The following is a 26700-nucleotide window of genomic DNA, read 5'->3' as shown; positions in this document are numbered from 1 at the left end:
TATCCCGTTTAAACCCATTCTCCATCACTTTTCAACAGTCTAGCACAACCCCAGGCTGTGCGCTGGGCGACCCATGACGGAAGTCGCCGCGGAGAGCACCGCAGCGCTCGGGCGGCGTGCGGCACCGAAGCGGCATTTTTTGGGGGAAGTTTCCCCTCAGGATGCGCGGGGAGGAGGAGGATGATTCCCCTCAGGATGCGCCGGGAGGAGCAGGATTCCCCTCAGGACGCGCCGTGAGGGGCGGCCATGGCGGGCGGGCGCGCGCGGCGCCGGGCGGAAGGGACGGCGGCAGCGCCAAGATGGCGGCGCCCGCGTGAGGGGCCGCCGCCGCCACCGGCCGCGCGTCGCGGTGCCCGCGGGAGCGTCCGGGAAATAATGTGGATATCGGGGCCCCATGTCGGACCACTGTGACGAGAGGGCGACGATGATTGCGGCCGGCGACCTGCAGGAGTTCGCGCCGCGGGGCCGCGAGCAGAGCCGGCGGCACCCCAGCGCCCTGAGCCTGCAGCTGCGGCGGCTGCAGCCCGCGCCGGAGCTCTGCTCCTCCGACGGCGCCGCGGGGCTCGTGGGCTCCCTCCGAGAGGTCACCATCCACGACCGGCACCGGGTACAGCCTTCCTGAGCCGGGGGGATCCCGGGGGGCTTGGGAGGGAGGGGGGATTACAGCCGGTCCGGTTCTGTGGGCATCTGGGACATCTTCCGTCGGAGCTGGGTGATCCGAGCCTTGGCTTCCAGGGATGGGGCAGCCTGGGCCTCCCCACTCTCCCGGGGGAATTCCTTCCTAATATCCCATCCAGCCCTGCCCTCTGGCAGTGGGGAGCCATTCCTGTGCAAGCTCCACTCCAGCTCCCTTCTCTGGAAGGGCTTTTAGGTCTCCTTTTCTCCGGGTGAACACCCAGATCTGACAGAGATCCGTCCACATCCCAGCTCCTCTCTGACAAGCAGTTCAGGGAGCAAAGTGATTCACTCGGAATCTCAGAACTCCACAAAGGGAATCCCTTACCCATTCCTCCGTGGAATAAATCTATGTGGATCCTGATTGTCCTTTTTTTGGGTTGGAAGGGGTCTTATGGATCATCTCACTCCAATCATCTCATGCCACAGGCAGGAACACTTTCCACTATCCCAGATTGCTCCAAGCCCCATCCAACCTGGGACACTTCCAGGAATGGGGCAACCCCATCTTCAGCACCTCCTAACTATCCAAGCCTGGTGGCTTTTCCTTGACAAAGCCCTGTTTTCCAGGAGAGCTGGCAGCTGAGGAAAGGCACCAGTGATGTTGGGGAGGAGGTGGACTATGATGAGGAGCTGTACGTGGCCAGCAACGTGGTCATCTGGAGCAAGGGCAGCAGGAGCCAGGCATCTGCTGTGTACAAGGCATTCACTGTGGACAGCCCTGTCCTGCAGGTGGGAAAAGGGCACTGGGGGGTTCACAGATCCTGTCCAAACTGTCTTTTTATGGTTGGGTAGGTGGGGAGCAGCTCGTTCTGCAGAATTCATGATGTTCTGTTGGGTTTCAGGCCTTGTGGTGTGACTTCACTATCCCCCAGGAAAAGCTGGAGAAAGCTGATGGTGAGTGTCCTGCTTCAAGTGGTCAGAGCTCAGCTCCCTTGGCTTGGAATCATGGAATTGTTTAAAGGCAGAATTTACTTTTTGTGTATAAGGGATTTGTGTAACTCATTTTTTTTTCCTTCCTTTCCCCTCCCAGTTTCAGGCAGTGAGGAAATAGTGGAGAAATGTATCTGCATTTTGCAGAATTCCTGCATAAACGTGCACAGCATGGAGGGGAAGGATTACATCGCTGCTCTGCCTTTCCAGGTAACTTCTGCCTTGCTTTTTGTCCACACTTTTTATCCACATTTACATCCCCCTGCATAAAAAAACCTGAACATCTTATTGTCCCATAAAACCGTCAAACATAATCAACACAGCACAGGGTTGATTTATTTTATGCCTCCATAAATCCATAATTTTTTTATAGGTTGCAAATGTCTGGCCAACCAAATATGGGTTGTTATTTGAGCGCAGCAGTTCTTCCCATGAGGTGCCTCCAAGTCCACCCAGGTATGGGATGAGGGATTTGGGTGGTTTCCTTCTAGTTAGTCTAATAAGGGATGGAGGAGTTGGAGGGCAGTGGTGAAAGATCCGTGTGTTTCTGATAGAAAAAAAAGTAAAATCAGGTGGAAAAGGAGGAAGATGACCCATCCCTGGAAGTGTTCAATGGGGCTTGGAGCAACCTGGGATAGTGGAAGTGTCCCTGCCCATAGGAGGGAGTGGAATGGGATCATTTTAAGGTCCCTTCCAACCCAAACCAGTCTGGGTTTTTATTGATGTGATTCTTCTAATCACTTTATCCCATCCCAGTGACTCCGAGTGAGCACACTCAAAGCTGAGTGTTGAAAACTATTTGGGAGTGTTTAGGATTAGGATCTGGGTAGCACCAGCCTGATCCCATTAAGGTTTGTCCTAGGAATTGATTCCAGGCTGTCTGGGACAACTGGGAGAGTCACTGAGGGATTGTCATTGAAACAGTTTCTCTCAGCTGCAGGATCCCATTCCCTGCTGGGTCAGGATCCATGGAACCTGTGTCCCTGCTGCCACATCCCAGGCTCTGACTGCTCTGCTTTTTCCCTAGGGAGCCTTTGCCCACGATGTTCAGCATGCTGCACCCCTTGGATGAGATCACTCCTCTGGTCTGGAAGTCTGGAGGTATGTTGGATATCCCTGGAATCCCTCAGGGTGGCAGCAAATCCCAGTGCATGTCCCTGGAGCAAAAAATTCGGGAAGAGTCACTTCCAAGGATGCATCTGGAGCAGCTGCAGGAACAGGGGAGAAACCCAGAGTGTGGCAGGGAGAGTGTGGGAAACACTCCCAGTGCTGTTGTGGAGCTGCCCCTTTGGAATTCATCCCTATTTTCCAGGAGTGTTTGGATCCTCCCGGGTGCAGTACGTGGCTGACCACACGCTGAGGATCGTGTTCCTGAGCACTGAGCCTTCCATTGTGATGACCTATGACACTGTGCAGAGCTTACACACAGTCTGGGCCCTCAGGAGAGTCAAGCCAGAGGTACACATTCCCTGGGGAGCAGAGATCCCTGGGAAAACTGCTCTGGGCATTTCCGTGCCCTCACGTGTCTTGGGATTTGGGATTTGTTTCATTTATGAGGGTAAGATGTTTGATGGGGCTGGTTCTTTTGGTTTTTGAGAAGTTTTGGTTTTTTTTTTTCCCATGGATTTGCCTGGAGCAGGGAGATCATGTGATGGTCATGGATTATGTTATTAACATGTTATTCCATGCATTGAACCAGAAGGTTTACGAAAAGTGGGAAGTAACTTAGTGCCATGAAATAAATGAGGGTTGTGAGGCCCTGGCAGAGTTTCCCAGAGAATCTGTGGCTGCTCCATCCCTGGAAGTGTTCCAGGCTGGACAGTGCTTGGAGCAACCTGGGATGGGTTCCCATGGCACGGGGTGGGACTGGCAGAACATTGAAATCTTTCCAACCAAATCCTGTGATTTTGTGAAAACCATTGGAGCAGTGGAACAGCAGAGTTGATGGGATGAACTCCATAGGCTGAGCATGGATTTGTAACATGTAAGTGATGGCAAAAGCTGTTGGAAAAGCCTCTCCTTGCCCACATGCCATTGGTTTTCCTTCCAGGAGCAGAGCCTGGTGCTGAAATTCCCTGAGCAGGCTGGCACTCCCCAGCACATGGCCACCAGCAGCTCCCTGACTGCTCATCTACGGAGCCTCTCCAAAGGAGACTCCCCTGGAGGCTCCCCTTTCCAGAACTACTCATCCATCCACAGCCAGAGCAGATCCAGCTCCTCTCCCAACCTGCAGTCTCGTTCTCCCACCATCTCCAACATGGCTGCTTTGAGGTGGGCACCCACAGCAAATCCCAGAGGATGGCAGCTGTGCAATAGCATGTTTTCCATCTCTGTCTTTCCACCCAGGGCTCAGACACCTCTTGTGTTGTCTGAATTTCCCTTCATCCCAATAGCACAGGAGGGTAATGCCTGTGCCAGAGCCAAGGAGGCTGCTCTGTCATGGATCCAGCATCCTGTCATGCAGGAATGTTTTGGGCTGGCTTCCCTAAAGAAATTAGAGGGAAGAGGTTGGGAGGGGTTTTTGAAGGAATGGACCATCTGAAATCCTCTCAGAATCTCATCTGTTGGATTCAGAGATGCCTGGAAAATAATTAGAGAATTGTTTTCCTGTGCAGGAAAACTAAATCAACAGTGAGCTAATTCCTGGTTTGGGTTTGAGAATCAGTGGATGAGCTCTGTGGGACTCTCCCTGATTTTGAGGATCTGTGTTTTGCCCACTCCATGTCAGAATTTCCCATGATGTTAATATCCATTTCTCATCCACGTCCTGTCTGTGCCTGCAGCCGCTCCCATTCCCCAGCCCTGGGAGTCCATTCCTTCTCTGGAGTGCAGAGGTTCAACTTCTCCAGCAGTGCCCAGTCCCCAAGGAGACCCAGTGTCACCCACTCCCCAAATTCCATTTGCAACGACTCCTTCCTCGTGCCAGAGACAGAGCCCATCATCCCTGAGCTCTGCATCGACCACCTGTGGACAGAAACAGTGCCAAGCATGAGGTCAGCTGGTTTTCTTGGGGTGACAGTTGGGAAGCAGGAGTTCAGGTGAAATCACAGCTGACCTGAGTGGGTTTTCCTGCAATTTGAGCCATCTTGGAGTTAATTCATGGAACTTACACTCCCTGATTTTTTTTTTTTTTGGGAAATGATGCTCCCTAAGTTCTCTTGCAGAGAACTGAGCACTTGGAGCAGTTTTCCTTCTCCATTCAGGCTTTCTGAATGGTTTAGTGAAGTCTCCAAAGCAAAGCAGGTTCTAACCTGGTCCTTGTGTGTTTTCCAGAGAGAAGAATTCCCAGGCATCCAAAGTGTTCATTTCCACTGACCTCTGTGGGCAGAAATTCCTGTGCTTTTTAGTGGAATCCCAGCTCCAGCTCAGGTGAGCATTCCTTGGGGCCAGGTGAACCAGGAGAAGCACTCCAGAAATTCCCAGCTGGAACTGCATCAGGGATTTTAATTAACTAGAAAATTAAAAATATGTAGATTTATTTTGGGTAAAGCAGAGAGAAGAAGGAGGAAGGAGGGACAAAACCCACAAAAAAAAATCTGCTGCACTGTTGGAATTTTGTGTTTTCTTTCTGTAACAATACCCAGAACATTCCTTTTATGGTTCCTGTTGTTCTCTCTAATCCCTAGGTGTGTAAAATTCCAAGAGAGCAACGACAAATCACAGCTGATCTTTGGATCTGTCACCAATATTCCAGCAAAGGATGCATCTCCAGTGGAGGTATTGTCACCTGTGAAATGTCCTTGTCATCTAATTGGTGCCTCCTTCATTAAAGGCAAGGAGCTGATTGTGCTGCTTGATTATTCCAGGGAATTGACACTCTTCTGGTTCTGGAAGGCAGTGGGAATCTGGTGCTTTACTCTGGAGTGGTTCGGGTAAGCAGCACCTTTCCCATCCCTAATTTATGTGCTGAAACATCCATAAGGAATGGCATTAGTAGCACAATTAAATAATTTTTGTGGGGCTTGTTTTCAGAGAAAAACTTAGCTTTTTAATTTTTTTTTGGTTTCTCTTTTCCACCAAAAAGGTGGGAAAGGTTTTTATTCCTGGGCTTCCTGCTCCATCCCTGACAATGTCCAACCCAATGCCTCGGCCAAGCACTCCCTTGGACAGTGTCAGTACTCCATCCAAGCCTTTGAACAAGCACCTGGGGCCCCTGGAAGAGGTAAGAAATAAGGAAATATTCCTTTTGTTGTAATCATTGGTGGTTTTTAATCTTCCAAGGTGTTCTTTGGTGTTGAATCTTCCCTTCTTGTTCTGTAAATCTTCTGAATAAAGAAGATTTTCGTGGTGCTGTCCTGTTTATTTCTTTCTGCTTGCCACAAAATTTCCAAGGCAGGGATTGGAAAGTTTATAGTTGTTCTCAAGATTTTTGTTGGTACTTTAAACCCAACTATTTTAGCTGTTCTTTGCTCAGATCCACTTCAATTCTCAGTCCCAGTTGTACTTAAATCTAAAATGGGCTCATTTTTCCCACTTTCCAGAGCGTGCTTTTGTCACCAGTTCCAGAATTAAGGGATTCTTCCAAGCTCCATGACTCCCCCTACGTTGAGGATTGCACTTTCCAGCAGCTTGGAACTTTCATCCAAGCTCTGAGGGATCCTGTCCACAACAGAGTGACTTTAGTAGGTATTTCCCTGTCATTTGGTAACAAAGATTATTCCAAGATAATTCCAAGATTTCCAGTGTTTCACAGAATCTTAATGTAGCAAAAACCAGGAGTTGGGAATATCTTCACCTGCTAATGAGTTCTGAGTTGCTAGAAAAGGACTCTGCCTGCACTTGAGATGCATTTCCTGATTTATCTCCCCTTCTGTTGGATTTTCCAGGAGCTCAGCAATAACTCCATGGTTCGGATCAGCATTCCTGAAATTGCCACCTCGGAGTTAGGTAGGATTCCAAAGCTTTGGGTGGCTTTTGCTCTGCTTGGGGAAGGGCTGAGATGCCAGTTCTGACATGGCTGGTATCAGTAATGAGCAAAAAAAAAGGAGTATTTTTCCTTATTTTTGTTCTCAATCTGAGGATTTGTGCTCAGCTCAGGGAGTTTTTGTGGCTATTTAGAATTAAAAGCAGGTCCAGCAAGAGGAACCTGTGGAGATTCCCACCAGTGATGAAGCAAATCCCAGGAATCCAGAGCTGATGGGTGATTTCCTCCTTTTCCAACAGTGAAAAGGTGCCTGCAGGGAGTGAAAGCCATCCTGCCCAAGGAAACAGCTGTGCAGATGTTGGTGAAGTGGTACAATGCCTACAATGCCCCAGGAGGGCCCAGCTACCACTCAGAGTGGAATTTATTTGTCACCTGCCTCATGAACATGATGGGTTACAACACTGAGAGGCTCTGCTGGACACGGAATGTGAGCAAATTCATTTTTCAGTTGTAATTCTCAGGCCTGTTTTACTCTGTCTTTATCACAAAGTACATTTGCAAGGTGCTTATTATTAAAAATAAACAGTGAGGATTTGACTCTGGCACTGCTGCATTAAATTTTGTTCATCTCATCCATATTGAATTGATCTGAGTTTAAACACAAGTCACAAACTCAGGTTGTTGTTCCTTAAAGAGAATTGTGGATTTCTGGGGTTTGTCCAGCAAATCCAGAAGCACCTCAAGCCACATCATATCCTACTTGGTTTGGGTTCAGATGTTGTGATTCACCCAGCAAACCTTGGGAATTTCACTCCTGAGCTGCCTTTATTTCATTTTCTTTTTCTATTTATTTCTTTTATTTTTATTTCTTTTTCTTTTGTTGGCTGCAGCTCGATTTTGAAGGATCACTCTCCCCAGTCATTGCTCCAAAGAAGGCAAGGCCATCAGAAACTGGGTCAGATGAGGTAAGAAATGGTTCCCTCACTTATATTTGGATTGGGGTTTTTTTGGGGGAAAAAAAGCCACTGTAACAGTGCTTTGGAATTATTTGTGGAAATGATGTTCACCACGGATCCTCTGTCTTTCTTCCCTGTTGCTTTGCTCTAGGACTGGGAATATCTCCTGAGCTCTGACTACCACAGGAATTTCGAGTCTCATCCCATTGCCAAAGCTCTGTGCCTGGAACCTCTGGAAGTTTCAGCTTCCAAGGATGACTTTTCCCAGAGCCTCAGCTTGGATTCCTCCACCCTCCTTTTCTCCCACATTCCTGCCATCTTCTTTGTTCTGCACCTCATCTATGAGGAGCTCAAGCTGAACAGTCTGATGGGAGAAGGACTCCGCTCCCTCGTGGTTCTCCTGGTTCAGCTGGCCAGGTATTCCCACTGGGAAATCTTTTCTTTTGGTGGGATTGCCCAAACTGGAGCAAACTTGCCCTGCATTCAAAGGAAAGGAATGTTTAAAACCTTTCCTGTTTGTTCCATGGCTCCAAATTCTTCCCCAGTAGCAGCAACTGCCCAAAGGTGGCACCCAGGAGGTTTGAAAGTTTTTTTTTTTTCCCAGTGTGTAACTCCCCTCTCTCTCATTCCAGGGATTTAAAACTGGAAGCTTACATGGATTATTACTACAGGGACTACCCAGCCCTTGTCAAAACCTCCAGGCAGACCTGCATAATTGACCAGGGTGAGTTATTCTGTGATATTTGGATATTCCCTTTGGTTTTAGCATTCCCCTCATTCTGGAGGATTATCCCCTGCTTATTCCTTTGAGATAATTCTTCCTTAAATAGTTTCTTTGTGTTTTCATTTATGTCATAAAATCCCCTCTGACAGGAGGGATCTGTAACATTTTGGGGGGAAATGCTGGATTTTTGTTGTTGGAGGAACTGGGAATGGTGAGGAATTCTTTTTCCCTGAGCTCATGGTCTTTGCTGTTCATCTCAAGTCCAAACAGGTTTCATGCTCCATCCCTCCTTTTTTTCTGCTGAGCCTCCAAGTATCTTCCAGTGGCTGAGTTCCTGCCTGAAGGGAGAGGGAGTGCAACCTTATCCCTACTTACCAGGGATCTGTGAAAGGAGCAAACTGGTGGTACTGGTGAGTACTGGGGGACAGGGAAAGCAGGGAATGTTCTGTCAGCACTGCCCTGTGGGCAGGCTTTGCTCCACCTGCTGAATTTCCTGGGAGTGGAACATCCCTAGCAGAGGGATTCATTTTCTGGATGGATCTTTTGGGTGGGAAGAATGTGTTGGAGCTGAGCAGCCTCACCACTTCTATGTTTTTCTGTGGTGGTGGGTCTTGGATTTACCTGTATTTTGGGAATGAGAATTCCCCAATTGTCTCCTCAGACATGCCCCAACATCAACATTTAGTCCTGTGAGTGCTGATGGTATCTCCTGGTCAGCATCACTTCCTTACTCATGGATGGGAAAACCTTTCCAACTGGGAGCAGAGGTGTGGAGCCTGAGGTGCCTAAGGAGAAAAACAGGGAGGAAAAACCAGGATCCATTTTCCTCCTCTCTCTGCCTCATCTGCCCTTGCAGAGCTCAAAGATCTTCATAAAGCCCACAAGATCATTTTACCTGGATGTGATTTTCCCCAGAATTGTCAAAATAAAGTGACTGATCCCTTGGATTTTGCTGGCTGGACCCAGCAGTTTTTCACTTGGAATCCTCACAAATTATCCAAGATGTGGAGGAAACCAAGTGGAAAAAGGTGTCAACAAACAATGTGTGTGTCCTGCAGAAGTGGAATGTTGTTTCTTCTCCTCACAATACACCTGCTCCACTTCTGAGGTCACATTCCAGTTACTTCCTGCCTGTTTTTCCTGGGAAACAAAGAACCATCAACCTCAAAATGACTTTTTTTGCTGTGTGTCCTCCCCAGAGCGTGGCCCTGTATATCCTTGGTGATGAGAGCGCCGTGCTGAACGAAGCCTCCCATTATTTGTACAAAATCACATCAGGTAGGAATGCTTGGATTCCATCTGGGAGTGCCTGGAGCTGGGAAAACATGGAATTAACATAGCCTTGTCTTCCCTAGGCCAACGGAAGCAGCAGGTGGAGCAGGATGACAAACGGTATGGAGGCTTCTGGTGTTACTCTGTTGAGATTGTGACTTCCTGCTGATTTCTGCATGAGCCTTTATTGGTTTCTCCTTCATTTTCCAGGTGCAGTTTCAAATCCAGCACTTCTGTTCCCAGCCTGGCTGAAAAATTGGTCCTTTGGATGACCAGTGTTGGTACGAGCCTTCCCAACAACCTTCCCAAACAACCACATGCTTGATAACAGGAAACACTCTTTACCTGGGATTGATAACAACACCTCTTTGGGGGGGTTTTTTTCCCCTCTTTCATTGCCAGGTTTCACCTTGAGGGATCTGGAATCCCTCCCCTTTGGTGTGGCCCTTCCCATCCGAGATGCCATCTACCAGTGCCGGGAGCAGCCGGCCTCGGACTGGCCCGAAGCCGTTTGCCTCCTCATCGGCCGCCAGGATTTGTCCAAGCAGGCCTGGGAGGGGAGCCTGCAGAAGGGAAAATCTGTGAGTATGGCACACAGGGGTTTCACAATCCCAGGGTTAGGGCACAGCACCCAGCTCAGGGATTTCTAGCTTCATTCCCAAATTGAGGGCAGAAAAATGGTGGCTTTACGTGTACGAGGTTTTGGTGTGAAAGCCAACATCCAGCAGGGAGGTATAATCATGGATAGCTGGGAAAACTCAAAATGAATCACAATTTTAAATTCAGACACAAGTCTTGCCTCCAGAGCTGTTGGGTTGCTCCTTCTCCCATCCTTTGGTGCTTCCTCCAGAGGCTTTGCCATCAAACCATGGCAGAAGAAGAAGGAAGTGAGTATTTGTCAATGGCTGGCATGGCCAGCATCCTCCTTCTCACTGCAAGAGCTGGATTAGGAAATACAGTTGCTCTATTTCTCCTTTTGTCCCCCCACAAAAAAATTTTAGTTATTTGTGTCCTGAGGTAAAACGATTAAAAAAAAAAACAAACAGTGTGGTGTTTTTCTCTTCCACATTTTCTTCTGATGGTGACAATCACCAGCATCCTAAGGAATTGCATCTCACTGAAATGTCCTTTGGTGGAAGCCAAAAATCTTCTAAGGCTGACATAAAATCCCTTCATGGCTGAAGATTGGAGCCTTTTCCAAAGTCTGGAAGTGGGGTTTGAAATCTCAAGCCCATCTTGGCCAAGATCCCTTTTTGCTGTCTCAGCTTTGGAAGGGATATTAAAGTTACTCCAGTTTTCTACAACAAAGGCTTTATGACTAATTGCATATCAAAACTGTAATTAATTTGGCAGAAAGGTTCATTAACTCCAGGTCAAGCCCCACCTGCCACCACATGAGAAATCCTTTTTGTTTGTCACTGGTGGAAGTTGTGCCCAACCGAAACCCTCACGAATCGTCAAAAATGATGATAAATTTGATTTTATCACTGACTTTATAACAATGCCTCGAATTGATGTGACCTTAAAAGGCCAAAGTGAGCTTCAAACCCCAAATTGTTTGTCATTTCTCAGGAGGGCAGGGTGGAGTTTCCTGTTTCAGAACGGACGCTGCAGCTCTGGGTGGTGCAGCTGAGTGTTGAGATTGAGTGTGGATTTGCCAGAAGAAATTGGGTCTCATTCACCAGCTCTTCATTTACTCACCTTTCTGGGGCCATGTGTTCCCAGAGAACCACAGGAAGATTTGTGTGATGTGAACAAACAGGAGAGCAGAGTTTTAGAAAAGCATTTCTTAAATCTTGCATGGAAAAAGGGTTTTCCAAGAGGACTCCTAAGCTTTGGTGCTTTTCTGGTCATGTGTGGAAGTTCCATAACCATTCTGGTGCTGTGGTGAACCCCAAGTTGTCTGAGAGTGAGGAGTTTTGGGATTTTCTTCTGTGTAGGCTGTTTGTTTTATTGGGCAATTTGCTTTTCCAAGGTGGTTGTGGAGGGAATCCAAACTGATGTGTGAAAACATTGACACTGAAAAATAACACAAGGTTTGGAGCAGAATCTGCAGAGCAGCACCTGGTTACAAACTGGAATAATCATAAACTGGGCTGATGGAGTGGGCAGGGAATGGAAAACCATTTCCTACTACTGCTCCTAAGCAAGGAAGGATTTTGACAGGACAAGGACATGTTCACACATTTAAAATAGTGCAAAATACTTGATTTCCACATATGGAAATCATCCAGGCCTTTAAACTCCTGTGAGGATCATGGGAGTGCTGTGACCCTCCATCAGTGTGTCCATCCCTTCTATGCACAGAGTTCAGGACATGGTGCCTTCTATTCTTCCCCCCCTGGAATTGCCTTTTCCCTTCCCCTTGCAGTCCATGAGCACCGTGCTCTCCTCGGATATTCCGTCGGCGGCCGAGTCGGAGGAGGATGAGGATGGCATGAATGACATGAATGAGGAGGTGATGTCCCTGATCTGGAGTGAGGACCTGAGGGTGCAGGAGGTGAGGAGGCTCCTGCAGAGCGCCCGGCCCGTCCGTGTCAACGTGGTGCAGATGCCAGAGGCCAGTGACCACGAGTACATCGAGGAGAAGGAAAACAGGTACGGGGTCCTGGAAGCATGGAATGGCTTGAGTTGGGCTGGGTTGGGTTGGGTTGGGTTGGATTGGGTTGGGTTGGGTTGGGTTGGATTGGGTTGGGTTGGGTTGGGTTGGATTGGATTGGGTTGGGTTCAGTTGGATTGAGTTGGATTGGGTTGGGTTGGATTGGCTTGAGTTCGCTTGAGTTGGGTTGGTTTAGCTTGGGTTGGCTTGAGTTGGATTGAGTTGGGTTGGTTTAGCTTGGGTTGGCTTGAGTTGGATTGAGTTGGGTTGGTTTAGCTTGGGTTGGCTTGGTTTAGCTTAGCTTGAGTTGGGTTTGGAAGGATCTTAAAGCTCATCTCATTCCAACCTCTGCCATGGCCATGGACACCTTCCACTATCCCAGGTTGCTCCAAGCCTCATCCAGTCTGGCCTTGGAACTTTCTCCGTTTCCAGCTGCTCCTATTTTCCCAGTATTTTGTTCAGCTGGAAGGTTGTGGGGATGTTTTTGGAGGCTCAGAATCTAATTTTAAAAAAATAAAGTATAATCCAAGTCTTTGGAGTTCTGTGGATATCAAAGCCTTGCTGTGGTGGAGTTGGGGGCTCCTAGGAAGGACACTTAGTGTGGACTCCAAAAGCACTTTGAGGTCAGTTGGGGTTGAAAGGATTTTGTAGCACTTTCTTCTGCCTAAACAATGTGAAATATAAGCAGGACTTTCTCCCTGAAGACCAAACCATCCATGCCCTGCTAAAGCTGGAGAACCCTTTGTGGTAGGCTGGTCTTGAGCCAGAGGACCTTAGAATTCCACAGAAAGCACAATCACTGTCCCATCCCATTCCTTTTGGAACTTGTGTCCAGTGGCCTCGATAACCCCTGTCCTGCTTTTTTATTCACTTTTGGAGAGGGTTAAAAACCTCTTCTTTAGAAACCAAATCAAAAAGCAAATCAGAACACCTGAGAACACCATTACCCTGTAATATGCTCTGAGCCTGACCTAGGCAGCTGAGTAATCTAACAAGTCTAGAAAGGGTTTCCAGACTAAATCATAGAGAATTGTGGTTGGCAATTTTGGAAGCACCTTATCACCTCTGTACATGAGTTATTACTCGGTGTTGTCACCACTCATAGCAGGATCCCACAGGGCAACCACCTTTGCTTGGCTTTCTCCTCTCCCCTTGCTTCTGACACAGCTGGGAAATGTCCCTGGAATGGATTTATTGGAAAAATAACAGCTGAAAGGTGTCTCAGAGATGAACCTTGTAAGGACCAAGGATCTGGTTCAAAAGGAGAAGGAAGGATCACAATGAGGGGGAAATGGTCCTGTCCAGTGCCTGTTGTTTGTAGGTAATTTCTGCTGGGAAAGTTTTCCATGTGGTTTTGGGTTCTGCTCCCCTCCAGGCTGCTGCAGCTGTGCCAGCGAACCATGGCGCTCCCGGTTGGACGAGGAATGTTCACCCTGTTCTCCTACCACCCCGTGCCCACGGAGCAGCTGCCCATCCCTAAGCTGAACCTCACTGGTACGTGGGCCAGGGGCTCCTTCCCACTCCACCCCAGAGCAGGATGGGCTCCATTCCCTCTGTTAATCCTGTAAGTTTTACTGCATCTTCTCCACCAAGAGTTTTTGTGAGGAAGCAGCTCTGAGTCTGGAATGGTGGATGATCCTTGTAGAGTGGTCAAACACTGAGACCTTTTATCATGTCCAGAAGTAGAGGGAAGTGTAAAAATGGCCTAAACTGTGTGGACGCCCTGCAAAGGGCAGTGCTGGCATTCCTGACCATTCCTGGATCAGATCTTTCCCTCTCCCTCGGCAGGCCGTGCCCCTCCCAGGAACACCACGGTGGATCTGAACAGTGGCAACATTGACGTGCCCCCCAACATGGCCTGCTGGGCCAGCTTCCACAACGGCGTGGCCGCCGGCCTCAGGATCGCTCCCGCCTCCCAGATCGACTCCGCCTGGATCGTCTACAACAAGCCCAAAATGGCCGAGCTGGCCAACGAGTACGCGGGATTCCTCATGGCCCTGGGCCTCAACGGGCACCTCACCAAGCTGGCCACGCTCAACATCCACGACTACCTGACAAAGGTGAGCTCAGGAGGCTGCCCAGGTGGGGCTGGGGTCTTCAGATGCAACAGGGAAGGAAAAGTCAACAGTTTCCTGTGAGATGTTGGGCTTTGTTGTGGTTGTGGTGTGTGGTTTGGGTTGTGTCCTGGTTTGAAGGACAGGTGTTTGCCAATAAAGGCAGAATGTAAACCCCCTTCCTCTAAATTATTGTAGTTTTGAAGTTAAGGGGCTTTCAGGCAAAGATATGGGAATTAGGAATAACAGTTCTTTACTAGGAACATTAAAATAGAAATGCAGCATTACAAAGAACAATCCCAACCCTGCCAGAGTCAGAATCCAAGCTGGCACAGTCAGTCAGTCAGGGTGGTGGCACAGTCCCATTCCATGGTGCTGCATCCTCCTGCAGGGACAGATGTGGTTCAGCTGGAGCAGGGTTGCAGTCTGCCCTGAAGGTCCAGGTATGATGTGGAAAAGTCTGGCTTTCCTCTGGAATCCAGTGGAAAGATGGATAACTTGCTGTCCAAAATCTCAGTTTTTATCTAGGTAGGAAAGTCTTGGCTCCTCCCCTGGCTGGAACATTTCTCAATGGGATGATGGAATTTTATCAGTCACCTGGTTTATCCAGAGAGATAAGGGTCACTACCCTACCCACCTTTAACAGATGGTGACAAAATACATATTTCTACCTATCCACAACCCAAGACCCCACTCCTGGAGGTGCCTCACAGCTCCTTGTCCCCTCTGTCAGGGCCACGAGATGACGAGCATCGGGCTCCTGCTGGGCGTGTCGGCCGCCAAGCTGGGCACCATGGACATGGCCATCACCCGCCTGCTGAGCATCCACATCCCTGCCCTGCTGCCCCCCACCTCCACCGAGCTGGACGTGCCCCACAACGTCCAGGTGGCTGCTGTGGTGGGCATAGGCCTGGTCTACCAGGGCACTGCCCACAGGCACACGGCTGAGGTGCTGCTGGCTGAGATAGGTGGGCGCTGGGACAGCGGGGTGGGGGCTGCCATGGGGAGGTGGGAGCTGGGAGCTTCCCATAACCTCCTCCTCTCATTTTCCAAACCTTGCAATCCCTTCCGTGAGATTGTACGTAAAAATGAAATGCACTGGGTGTGGGGGAAGAAACGTGGCAATTATTGCTGTTCCTGCTTCTTCCACCTGGAAATTTGGTGTCCTGAATTCCCCTGTTGGGAGTTTTTAGGGTCGGTCTCAAGAACTGGTGTGAGCAGCAGATTTGTGATCTTGCTTGTGCTCTCATTCTGAATTCATTTGTAACAGCTTTTCTCCATGTTTACATGTACTTGGAAACTGTGTGGTTTGTTAAACAGGGAGTGGGATCAATTTTAAGGGTGTAGTTGTTGCATTTCTGGAAGTTGGATAGGTACAATCCTTTTTAAGCAACAGCATCTGGATTGGTTCAGGATCTTGAAGCGTCCTCAGTTAAACTTGGTGTTTCCACCATGGCTCCAAACTCCAGCCATAGCATTTAATTGGATGGATGAACTGCCAGTTCCTTGCCATTGCACTGAGGACTTCCCTAAGAAGGGACAGATTTTTTTTTTTTCCCCCTCCTTTCAGTAGGAATTAGGCAATAGGAACTGGAATGTTCAAATGGAATATTCCAAGGTGATTTTTTCTGGTTTGGTTCCTTCAGGACGTCCCCCTGGCCCAGAAATGGAATATTGCACAGACAGAGAGTCCTATTCCCTGGCATCAGGGCTGGCCTTGGGAATGGTGTGCCTTGGGGTAAGTCAGCTGCAATTAGGAGACTCATTATCCATTGGGATGGCATTCCAAGAGCTGTTCCATCCTTGGCTCCCAGCTGCCTGGGGGCTTTTCTCCTAGAGGAAAGCTCTTCCATGCTTTTCCTTCCTTTCCCCTCCTCAGCATGGCAGCAACCTGATTGGGATGTCAGACCTCAACGTTCCTGAGCAGCTCTACCAGTACATGGTGGGGGGACACAGGAGATTCCAGGCAGGAATGCACAGGGAGAAGCACAAATCTCCCAGTTACCAAATCAAGGTATGTGGTGCAGTGCTGGCTCATTGGAGCTGGGAGTCTGGGAGGTGTATCCATGGCTTTGGGAGCATCATTCCCTTCCCTGTTCCCTGTGTTTCCCCAGGAAGGAGACACCATCAACGTGGATGTGACATGTCCAGGTGCCACCCTTGCACTTGCCATGATCTACCTGAAGACCAACAACAGGTATGGATTGACCTGGAGATTCCTGCAGGGTTAAACTGCCCCTGCTGTTGCCTTTGCTGAGGTTTGGAATTATTGGAATGAAAATCCTTTGCCATGCCCTGCAGATCCATTGCTGACTGGCTCAAAGCACCAGACACCATGTATCTGCTGGACTTTGTCAAACCAGAATTCCTTTTGTTAAGGGTAAGTCCTTGGGTTCAATCCTCTCTGTCTTTTTAAATGATGTTTAGGAATTCCAGCCCAACATGCCCATCATCCAGAATCTTTTGTTTCTCAGCCAAACCCACCCTTTCCAACAATTCCTCCATGTAGTGTGGCAGCTTCCTTATCATGGAGACAGAATGTAGGGAGAAACAGATGAAGGCACAATTTATGGGGAATGTTCACTGCATTTTTAGGTGTATTTTTATAGCTTTTCCCAATTCCATAAATTAATTTTTCTCCCTTTTGCCAGACCCTGGCTCGATGCCTGATTTTGTGGGATGACATCCTGCCCAATTCCAAGTGGGTCAACAGCAACGTGCCTCAGGTGGGTGTTTGTTGATGTGTGGTGTGTTTCCTTCCCAATTTTACACCTCCCTGGGCTGTGGATTTTCTGTGTGAGTATTTCCATGACAGAGGTGACAGTTCCATGGCATCCCTGGATTTTAGGAGCACCAGGGACTGGGAAGGAGATGATTGAGCAGGGATGGGATTGTTCCATACACAAAATGATGTCAGAGAAAGGTCCAAATCTGCTGCATTAGGAATGACTTCCCAACAGTGGAATCAGTGATATTCCAAGATATTGTGTGGAATTTTTAAAATTAGCTCAATGCCTATGAGAACTGCAGGATGCTGGTGGTGTCTGTTGGGGAAAAAGTAGCTTTGCCTTCCCTTAGACCTGTTTGGTATCATTTTGGAACTCTTGAGGGCCAGAGTTTCAATTAGTCTTCAGTTTTCCCTTGGATTTATTTTCCTTTCCTGCTTTTTATAGATCATAAGAGAGAACATTATCTCTCTCCATGCAACAGAGCTGCCTTCCTCTGAAGACCTGAGCTTGGAAACGCTGGCGTGAGTAACATCCCAAAAATCTCCTCCTGGGGAATTCTGCTGTCCCATAAAGGAGAGTTCTGTTATATATATGGGATATTCTATCAAGGATGAGTCTTCCCTTTCATCTTTAAGAGGTGAAGGAGTTTGTGCTGTGCATTCAGATGAGAAGAGGAACATTTAGTCATTTCCTGTTTGTGTTGTTCCTTAGGCAAGCTCACGTCTACATCATCGCCGGAGCCTGTTTATCCCTGGGATTTCGCTTTGCTGGCTCTGAAAACCTGGCAGCATTCCAGTGCCTGGTGAGAGGAGGCTTGTTTGATTCCCTTCACCTCCCAGGGAGCTGCCACTCACCTGCTGGATCCATATTCACTGGGCATTTCTTTTCTTCCTAGTACAAATACGCCACGGATTTCCTGAAGTGTTTGTCGGCTCCGACAGCATCCATAGTAAGTTTTCCCAAGTTTTCTTCCAGCCAAAAGATGGCTTTGTGTGACCCTCAGCAAAACCTCAATGAGAACAAACCCAGTCCTTTTAATTTCCTGCATGGCACATGATACATAGGATGTGGCAAGGCTGAGAATCATTGGAGGACTTTGCTGGCTCTCCCTCTTTCTGAGGAATACGGTTTTCTAGCTCTGGGGTAGAAAGTGGTGGATCACCCTGCCTGGAATGTGCTGCTGGCCATGGAATGGTGGTGAAACCTCCCTGTTGTGCTTAAAGACAGGTCACTACAACCTGGAAACGTGCCTGAGTGTGCTGCTGCTGTCCCTGGCCATGGTCATGGCTGGCTCTGGGAACCTCAAAGTGCTCCAGCTTTGCCGCTTCATGCACAAGAAGACAGGGGGAGAGATGAACTATGGCTTCCACCTGGCTCACCACATGGCTTTGGGGCTCCTCTTCCTGGGAGGAGGAAGGTAATGGGGCCTTTTCCAAAGGCAGATCCCAGCCCTGATTTCCATTTCCTCCCTTTCTCTTTTTTTTTTTAATGTTATATGGATGTATAAAGATGTCTCCTGTTGTAAGAGAAAGTCTTGTTGTCTTCGTGCCCTTCTGGAAATTCCTTTCCTCATCCCACCAAAATATTTTGGCTTCCTGTGTTTTTAGAAGGAAAACTAAAGGATAAATGTTGATTTTTCCCTACAGATATTCCCTGAGCACATCCAACTCCTCCATTGCTGCTCTCCTGTGTGCTCTGTACCCTCACTTCCCTGTTCACAGCACGGATAATCGGTGAGGCTTTCATGGGGATCCCATTTCCTTACCAAAGACAAATCAAGGATTTTTACAAAAAAAGTGGGAAAGTGAAGAAATAAGTGACAGTGGTAGGGATCTTTGGTTAGTGAGGAAACAGAAGCTCTGCTGTGTTCTTGTGCTTCAGTTTGCTGAGCTGGAAAGATTTCCATGGAAGATCTGTCCATTCATGACCCTTATCCACTTTTGGTTCTGCTCATTAAGCCCTGTTCTGTTAATTAACCTATCCCATGGCTGCATGAGCTGAGTGTGGAGCTGGAATTGGGTGTGTGGGGTCATTCCCAGCCCATACTGAGCTCCTGCTTCCCACCCCAGGTACCACCTGCAGGCTCTGCGTCACCTGTACGTGCTGGCAGCTGAGCCCAGGCTCCTCACCCCTGTGGATGTGGATTCCAACACCCCCTGCTATGCCCTCATTGAGGTCACCTACAAGGTAACGTGGCTGGGAGGAGCTGGGGGATGAGCAGACACTGGGATTTATTTTATTTTGGTTGGAGTGGCCTCCAGTCTTGCACAAATTCTGCACAAAAATTGAAAGGTTGGGCTCAACTAACCTCAGGTGTGCTTTGGTGGCACCTGGAGAGTCACCAAATGGGCAGAGAAGGGTGTCCTGACTGACCCAGTTTTTTCCTTCCTTTTCCCATGGGAGTGATCTTTTCTGACCCATGACTCCCATGATGTTTTGCAGGGCACACAGTGGTATGGGGAGGCCACCGAGGAGCTGATGGCACCCACACTTCTCCCTGAGCTCCACTTGCTGAAGCAGGTAGAGGAAATCTCTGTTTTGGTGGGAAATCACCTGGATTTTGTGCCACAAATCTCATCTGATGGTTTTTGGATTCCTTTGCCTGGCTCTGAATGACACTGTCCTATTATGATTCCAAAGACAATTCTCTGTCTTCTGTCTTGATCAAGATCTTCCAATATACAGCAGGGAATTCCCTGTAGGAGACACAAAACTCCTCCTGAATTTTCTGTGTGGGCAACACTATAAAACAGCCCAGAAAAAAACCTCTTAATTCAATGATTCTGGTTATATTTAGCAATAAAATGTTTCTATTGACAGATCAGAGTGAAGGGCCCTCGGTACTGGGAATTATTAATAGATTTAAGCAAGGGGACGACTCATCTCCAGTAAGTGTTTTTTTAATGCTCAACTGAATCATGACCTCGTAGTAATCGTATTTCATGTTTTTTTTAAACCCTCCCACAGCTCAGAAAGAAACCTGGGTTTCATCAAGTCACTGTTGTATGTCTGACAGCACTTTGGGGAGGGGGGAGAAAGAAACTGCAGCGTTGGGTTTCACCCATTGAGGTGAATAATTCATGCAAAAAAACAGAGCTGGGGAAAACCTGATAGTAAAACCAACAGAGAGTTGCAATGGGATGGAGGCAGCAGAGAGCAGCTACAACTCATGGTTTTGGTTTGGTTTTGAGTGGTGGTGATGTCACGTTTCCCAGCCTGTTGGGGACTGTAACTGCCCTGTGAAATGCTCTTTTTCTCATGTCACCCCATGTCACCGAGTGCCACCCTGCCTCGTGACGCGCTGGAAACGTGGGGGGCAGCTGTGGGAACCAGAGATTTTACCGGAACACAGGATCTGGGGGGGCGGGGAGGGGGAGGGAATCATTCTCAAATTCACACTCTCCACTGAGGGGTGGGAGAAAGCAGCAATGTGCTGCTTTGAGGTCCTGAATCAACCAGGATAACGAGCCCTCTTGTCAGCTGGAAGGGCTAAATAAAGCTCAGTCCATTAGTGCAGCGTGCTTTGGGTTGGGAGGGATTTAAGGATCACCCAGGGAGCAATTCCTTCCCACTACCCACCCTGAATTTGCTGTCTGACCCAACTGCAGGTCAATCCTCTCCAAGGGGGGCATCCTGTACGTGAAGCTGCGGGCAGGGCAGCTCTCCTACAAGGAGGATCCCATGGGCTGGCGCAGCCTGCTGGCACAGACCGTCACCCAGCGCAGCTGCGAGGCGCGCGCCTTCAAGGTACTGCCCGGCCTGATCCTGCTGGGACAGGGAGTCCTGGGGCCTTCACAGGGCAGCCACCTGCTGCACTGCTTGGCCATGGAGTCAGGAAAGCCCTCCAGGGTCGTGGAGTGCAGCCCTTGGGTCACTGAGTCCAGGTTTTAGATCCCTGAGTCCAACCTGTACATCACCGAATCAGAATTCTAGATCACCGAGTCCAGCCTTTGGATTATGGAGTCCAGCCTTCAGATCATGGAGTCCAACCTTTATATCATTCAATCCAAATTTTAGATCCCCGAGTCCAACCTTTAGATCACTGAATCCAAATTTTAGATCACTGAATCCAAATTTTAGATCCCAGAGTCCCTTTAGATCACCTAGCCTTTAAACTGAGTCCAACTCAGCCTTTAGACGTGGATTCCAACCTTTGGTGCGGGTTCCAGTTTTCTCCCTTATGTTCTGGACACTTTGGCAATCAGTTGTTGTTATCCTCGTGCACAAATCCAAAAAGTTCATTTTAGGAATGTGTTTTAATTTATTTTTTATTTTCCAGCCAGAAGCAATTTCCGCTTTCACTTCCGATCCCGCTCTCTTTTCCTTCGCCGATTATTTTTGCAAACCAACTGTGAATATGGGCCAGGTAGGAAGAGTTGGTGTATCCCAACACTTACCCATGGATGAAAAGTAGGGAAAACCTGCATTAAACTCCAGAGCAGAATTTAGCCCTGCAGTCAGCAGGAGCAGGGAATATCCTGCTGTGTAATACAAGGGTGATCATCTGATTCCTGTTGGTTTGATTTCAGGATTTTTTTTTGTCCCATTCCTTGAGGAATGTGTTCAGCAAATCCTGAAGCATTTAGGGGAAGTCACAAGAAGGTGTTTTATATGGAGTTTCTTTAAAAGACACTTAAGGGAGGGCATAAACCCCAGTTTAATTATCCCAAGGTGGAAGTCAAGTGGTATCATTAATTACCCCAAATTCCTGTGATGGCACTGCATGGATGAACTTCAATGGAGGCAGGAATGAATCAGTTGTGCCTGACAGCTGTCCTCCCTCAGAAACAGGAAATCCTGGATCTCTTCTCCTCCATCCTCTATGAGTGTGTGACCCAGGAGAACCCAGAGATGCTGCCCACGTACATTGCCATCGACCAGGTGGGGAACTCTGTTCCTGTTGGCAACAACCCTTCCCCCAGTTTTTGGGGGGGCAGAGAGCAGCCATTCCCTGTGCTTTTCCAGAGGAGGAAGAGCAGGGGCTCAGGAATCATTTCCTTCCTGTCCATTCCTGCTCCCATTCCCCCTCTGCCAGGCTGTGAGGAGGCTGGAAAGGAGGGAGATGTCTGAGACCTTCGAGCTGTGGCAGATGAAGCTGGTGCTGGAATTCTTCAGCTCCCGGAGCCACCAGGAGAGGATGAGCAGGAATCCAACCCGAGGGCTCTTCATGAACTCAGAATTCCTGCCTGTGATGAAGTGCACCATAGATAACACCTTGGATCAGTGGCTGCAAGGCAAGGAGGAATTTCAGTCCAAGCACTGTTGGAATCCTGAAATGGTTTGGGTTGGAAGGGACTTAAAGCCCATCTCTTTCCATCCCCTTTTGCTCACCTGGTTCTTGTCTTGCTGATCCAGGTTGATTTTTGCCTCAAAAGTATGGAAAAGTGATGAGGGAAGAGATGGCATTTTCAGTTTGGTGTGGAACATTCCCTGGAAAACTGAGTGATGGGGGGGTTTTAGCAGAGACGCTGATGTTTCCCAGAGAAAATTCCTTCCTCATCTTGCACAGGGAGAATTTTCCCAGAGCAAAAGCAAGCAGGGTAGCAGAAGGCAGGAGGTCAGGAAACAACCTCCTGTGGGGAATGACACCTCAGTGGGATTTATCTGTGGAAATCCTGCTTCCCAAACATCACCAAAGATATTCCTTGTGCCTTGCAGCCGGAGGGGACGTGTCCCTGCATTCCTACCTGAGTGGGCAGGCTCCAGAGGAATCCCAGCTGAGCATGCTGGCTTGCTTCCTCATCTACCACTCTGTGCCCACACCAGGGCAGCTGGCAGCTGGGGGCTTGGAAGGTGAGTCTGGGGTGAGGATTTCCTTTTTCACTGGGAGGCTTTTCCTTGCCCTCCAGCAGCCTGGGAATACAGCAGTGCTGGAAAAAGAAACGCAGCTGGAATTTTGGGAGCTCTGTTCCTTGCTTAGGTCTGTGCCAGCCACAAATTCCTGTGTCTGGGCCTGTTCCACACCTCTCTTCTGGGTGTTCTTTCCCTCTGTGTTCTCCTTGGATCTGGGATCTCTTTAAAAAAACACATTTGAGATCTCGTCTAGAACTTCTCAACCAACACACAACGAATGAATAGATCCATGGGATGACACCTCCCTGAACCTCCCCCAGTGGTTCTGAGCAAACCTTTGCTCACTTTTACCCTTTCTCCTTTGCTTTGGATGTTTTCAGGGAGCAGGAACTTCTCGGAGCTGCTGCTGAAGCTGAGGAGGCTGCAGGTGCCCGTGCGGGCGCTGCTGCGCCTGGCTCCTCTGCTCCTCGGGAATCCCCAGGCCATGGTGCTCTAGCCACACCCAGCTTCCCAAAATCACCTCCTTTTTGGGACCTCCCAAGTCACCAGACTCACCCTCAGCTCTGGCAACCAGGACCAGGAGTTATTTATAAATTGTTACCAAAAAAAAAGCCAAAAAAAAAAGAGAGAGGTATAAAAGCGGGGTCGTAATAATTTACTTTTGTAACGAAGGTTTGTTTGCAAATGTGTCGTTTTTGTGGGGAATGTGGGGAAGGCCTTGGTTGGGAATGGTGCTTTTCTTTGGTTTTAGAACTCCTTTGCTTGTGGTGGATCTTATTTCCAGGCAATGGAAATAATTCCTGGTTTAAACACTTTGTGTTCCCTTCCTCCTTATGTATCCCCCCTGGATGAACTTGGAGCAGGGCTCATTCCCTGTTGATTCCCTAATTGGTCACCAAACACACGGAATTATTCCATAAAAAGCAGCCAGAGGTTGAGGGATTACTCACCCAGAGCCAAAGGCTTGGATTCTGATTGTTGTGGTTCCAAATCCAATCCTGTTCTGTGGGATTTCTCCCTGTTTTTTCCCAAATCCTCAAGGATTTTGCACAGGGTCACATAGAGGGAGGAGAACAAGCAGGAGTGATTAAAAAGAGAGGAAAAGCAAGAAAATGAGACAAACATTATTTTTATATTAAAAAATTATTGTGTATTAACTGAGGTTTTCCAATTGCTTGAGGTGTCCTGAAGGAGGCACAGCCTGGGACAAATTCCAACTCTCATCCCTTTTTTTGTTTAAGCTGTTCAGAAGCTGTTCTAATTTAATAAAAACAGCTTAATTAGTTCAATTTACCACGCCCAGTCCACCTAAAGCACCTTTTTAATGTGAATTCAATGAACCCATGAACAGATGGGGAATCAGAGGAGCCACGAGGTTTTGTGGGATTATCCTGGATGTTCCTTCCCCTGGGAAGTGGGCACAGCTCAGGGAAAGAATTTCCAAACTGAGGAAATGGGAAGCACAAAGTGCTGGTTTCCCAGAGGGAATGACACTGGGCTTTCATGGAATCCTGGAATGGTTTGGGTTGGAAAAGATCTTATGGGCAGGGACACCTTCCTTAAAGCCCCATTCAGCCCTCGGACACTTCCAGGGATGGGGAATGATACTCCCCACGATTTCTCCAAAGACAGATTTTTAATTTTTTTTACCTCCTCAAGCCTCTATCCCAGCGCCAGAACGAATGAACCTCCCGGGTTTAGCTCAGCTGGACAAAAGAGCCGAAAATCCAAATGCAGGATTTGGGGTGGAAAGCTGAGAAACCTGGATGCGTCCCGATGGATCCGCGGCGTTTTATCCCACATTCCCAGGGTGATGCTGCAAACTGGAAGCCGAGGACTCATTTCACCCCACGAATAATCGAAACGACCCCGAGCAGCGCGAACCCTGCCAGGACCTCGGGATGCTCCCGCTTTCCTCCGGATGCGGGAAAAGAGCCATTCCCGGCTTTTTTTTGGCGAGGGAAACGAGCGGCTGGGAAGGGCGGGGGTGGGCGAGGGAGGCTCTGGCGAGGAGCTCTGGGGCTTCCTGTTTCCTCCGGCAGAATTTGAAAGCAGCGGCTGCCGTGAGCTGGACCAATGATCGGGGCACAGCGCGCCCGCGCCCGTTAAGGGATGCCCGGGGCTGCGCTTCCCCGATCCACGCTGGAAAAACCGGGAACAGCCGCCCGCAGCACCGGGAAACGACAGGTAAGGCAGTGATCCCTTCGTCTGCTAGCGGGAGTTGAGGGGGAGAACAAACAAACCAAAAAAAAAAAAAAAAACGCCGTAGAACCAGCGGGAGAGTTTGGGATTTGCGCCCTGGAGGTGGGAGGAATTTAGGGATGCTCCGGGAGGGAAGCGGCGCTGCTGGGGCACGGGGAAAGGGGAGGTGGGATGTGGAGGGTGGGATGTGGAGCTTCTCCCTGGTCCTGCATCCCATTCGCCATCCCTGGAAGTCTCCCAGGGCAGCTTGGAGCAGCCTGAAGGTGGCTCTGCCCATGGAACGGGATGGGCTTTATGGAGCATTCCCACCCCAAAATCATTCCCTGATTCCATGGAAATGGCCCGTTCCTATCCCCACAGTGCTTACTCACCTCTTTGGGGTATTTTGCCCCGCTCTCTCCGCTCGTTCTGTGCTTTCCTTTGGGATTTGGGCTGGCAAAGGGAGTTCCCCTCCTGCCTCTCCCTCTTTCCCACCTCCTTCCATCCAATCCATCCCAAATTGCGGCTCCCTGGGCGCTGCTGTGTGTCCCAAGGGCTGTCCCGGCGCCCCCTCCTTTTCCTGCCCTGGCTCAGCTTTCTCCCTCGCGGTCGTAATTCCCTCTCCAGAAGGCAATTATCCTCTCCAGGAGGGAATTATCCTCATGATCCCTCTTTGATCGCGGCTGGGCCAGAGCGCGGCTTCTTCATCCCATCCCATGGATGCGCTCCCGGTGCATCATTCCCGGGAAGCTCCCTGCTCCAGCCCGGCCCCATCGCCGCCTTCCCCACCGAGTTCCCTTTGTTATTTTATTTATTTCTTTTCTTTTTTTTTTTTTTTTTTGGCTGGGGCTCGCATCTTTTCGGCAACAGTGACCTCTGTCGGCATCGCCACCGTGGCCACCGAAGTGGCTTCTCTGCCCCCCGCCTGCATCCCGCGATTCCATCGCCATCCCCACCTGTGGCACTTTTTTGGGAGCGATCCCAGCGGTTCCAGCTGTGCTGGATCCCACGGGCAAAGCCCCGGGAAGCGGCGGCTCCCAACCGGGCCCCGGTGACCCAAAGGTGTCCCCAGGGCAAGCCCGGAGCCGGGATGGCGACAATCCCGGGTTTATTGGGCGGCCAAAGCTCCGTGGCTCACGGCCGCAGTGACTAATCCCGCTTTCAAATAACAATAAAAATTCCAGGAGCGAGTGGGGGCTGCCAGGTGAGCGTGAGCATCACCTCATCTCCTCCATCCATTCCTGAGCCCACTCAGAGATGCTTTCCCTGCTGGAAACACCTTCCAGCTGCCCTTTGGAGCGGGGATCAGCAGCTGCAGGTGGCGGCGAATTTTTGGGAGGGCTGTGGGGCCGTGGCGGCGGCCGGGGAGTGACTCAGAGCAGCGCTTTGGGGCTCTGTGGTTTTGCTTTCATGGTTTTGCAGTGAGTTAGCAGCTTGTTTGTTCGCGCTGCGGGAAGGCAGGTGCCGGCATGCCCGGCAAAGCTGCAGGATCCCGCGGGATTCCGGCCATCCCAAGGGACCCTGAGTCATCCCCTTGCCCGTGTGGACGTGGCTGAGCCCCACAGTGTGACACGATCCTTTGAGCTCTGCCATCCTGCAGGCGCAGCTTCCACCCCTTTCAGAAGGAAAATGGGATTTTTGACAGTGATTCTCTGGCGTTCCCTAAAGCTCACAGACACTCTGGGTGTTTCTGGAGAGCTGGATTTGGGAGCTGGGCCAGCAACTCTGCGTTTTCCAGGGGGATGCTAATCACTGCCAGCAGGTTTTCCTGTCTTGCTGGAATTTTGGAAGGGCAAAAAGGTGGAAAATACTCCCAATCCCCGTGTTCCTCCTTCCCATAGGATGCTCGTGGTGTGGTTTCTTCCAGGAAGGGCATTTCCCACCAGCTGGGAGGAGCTGGACTAATAGGAGCATCCAGCT

The 26700-nt window shown here is 49.3% G+C and overlaps 1 protein-coding gene across 1 annotated transcript; it reads left to right on the top strand.

The window, feature by feature from the left end:
• Nucleotides 1–272: 272 nt before the first annotated feature.
• ANAPC1 (anaphase promoting complex subunit 1) lies at nt 273–23268 on the top strand. The gene is made up of 47 exons (XM_079299065.1): nt 273–607; nt 1246–1407; nt 1521–1572; nt 1709–1818; nt 1982–2064; nt 2636–2709; nt 2921–3066; nt 3659–3879; nt 4392–4601; nt 4882–4977; nt 5235–5325; nt 5415–5480; nt 5633–5770; nt 6090–6230; nt 6435–6495; nt 6772–6959; nt 7363–7437; nt 7580–7845; nt 8061–8152; nt 8414–8562; nt 9352–9430; nt 9508–9544; nt 9635–9705; nt 9827–10005; nt 11796–12022; nt 13399–13517; nt 13812–14083; nt 14811–15045; nt 15724–15815; nt 15957–16091; nt 16192–16274; nt 16379–16457; nt 16729–16803; nt 17251–17327; nt 17518–17608; nt 17702–17755; nt 18030–18223; nt 18453–18539; nt 18876–18993; nt 19249–19326; nt 19627–19694; nt 20415–20553; nt 21086–21172; nt 21592–21687; nt 21842–22040; nt 22465–22599; nt 22980–23268. Exons 1-47 carry the CDS (start codon nt 395–397, stop codon nt 23093–23095), a joined length of 5856 nt encoding a protein of 1951 aa, XP_079155191.1. The 5' UTR covers nt 273–394; the 3' UTR covers nt 23096–23268.
• The last annotated feature ends 3432 nt before the right edge of the window (nt 23269–26700 follow it).

This window comes from Erithacus rubecula (assembly GCF_903797595.1).
Source record: "Erithacus rubecula genome assembly, chromosome: 2".
NCBI classification, from domain to species: domain Eukaryota; kingdom Metazoa; phylum Chordata; class Aves; order Passeriformes; family Muscicapidae; genus Erithacus; species Erithacus rubecula.
Note: the sequence above shows the minus strand (reverse complement) of the source record. Positions and strands in the feature narration are given on the sequence as shown.

Bases quoted from the DNA above. Each gene is read 5' to 3' on its own strand.
- ANAPC1 (XM_079299065.1), top strand. From the start codon at position 395: ATGTCGGACCACTGTGACGAGAGGGCGACGATGATTGCGGCCGGCGAC. The intron at 15,816-15,956 runs GTAAGTCAGCTG...TCCCCTCCTCAG, and splicing joins TGGGAATGGTGTGCCTTGGG to CATGGCAGCAACCTGATTGG. The intron at 19,695-20,414 runs GTAAGTGTTTTT...ACCCAACTGCAG, and splicing joins AAGGGGACGACTCATCTCCA to GTCAATCCTCTCCAAGGGGG.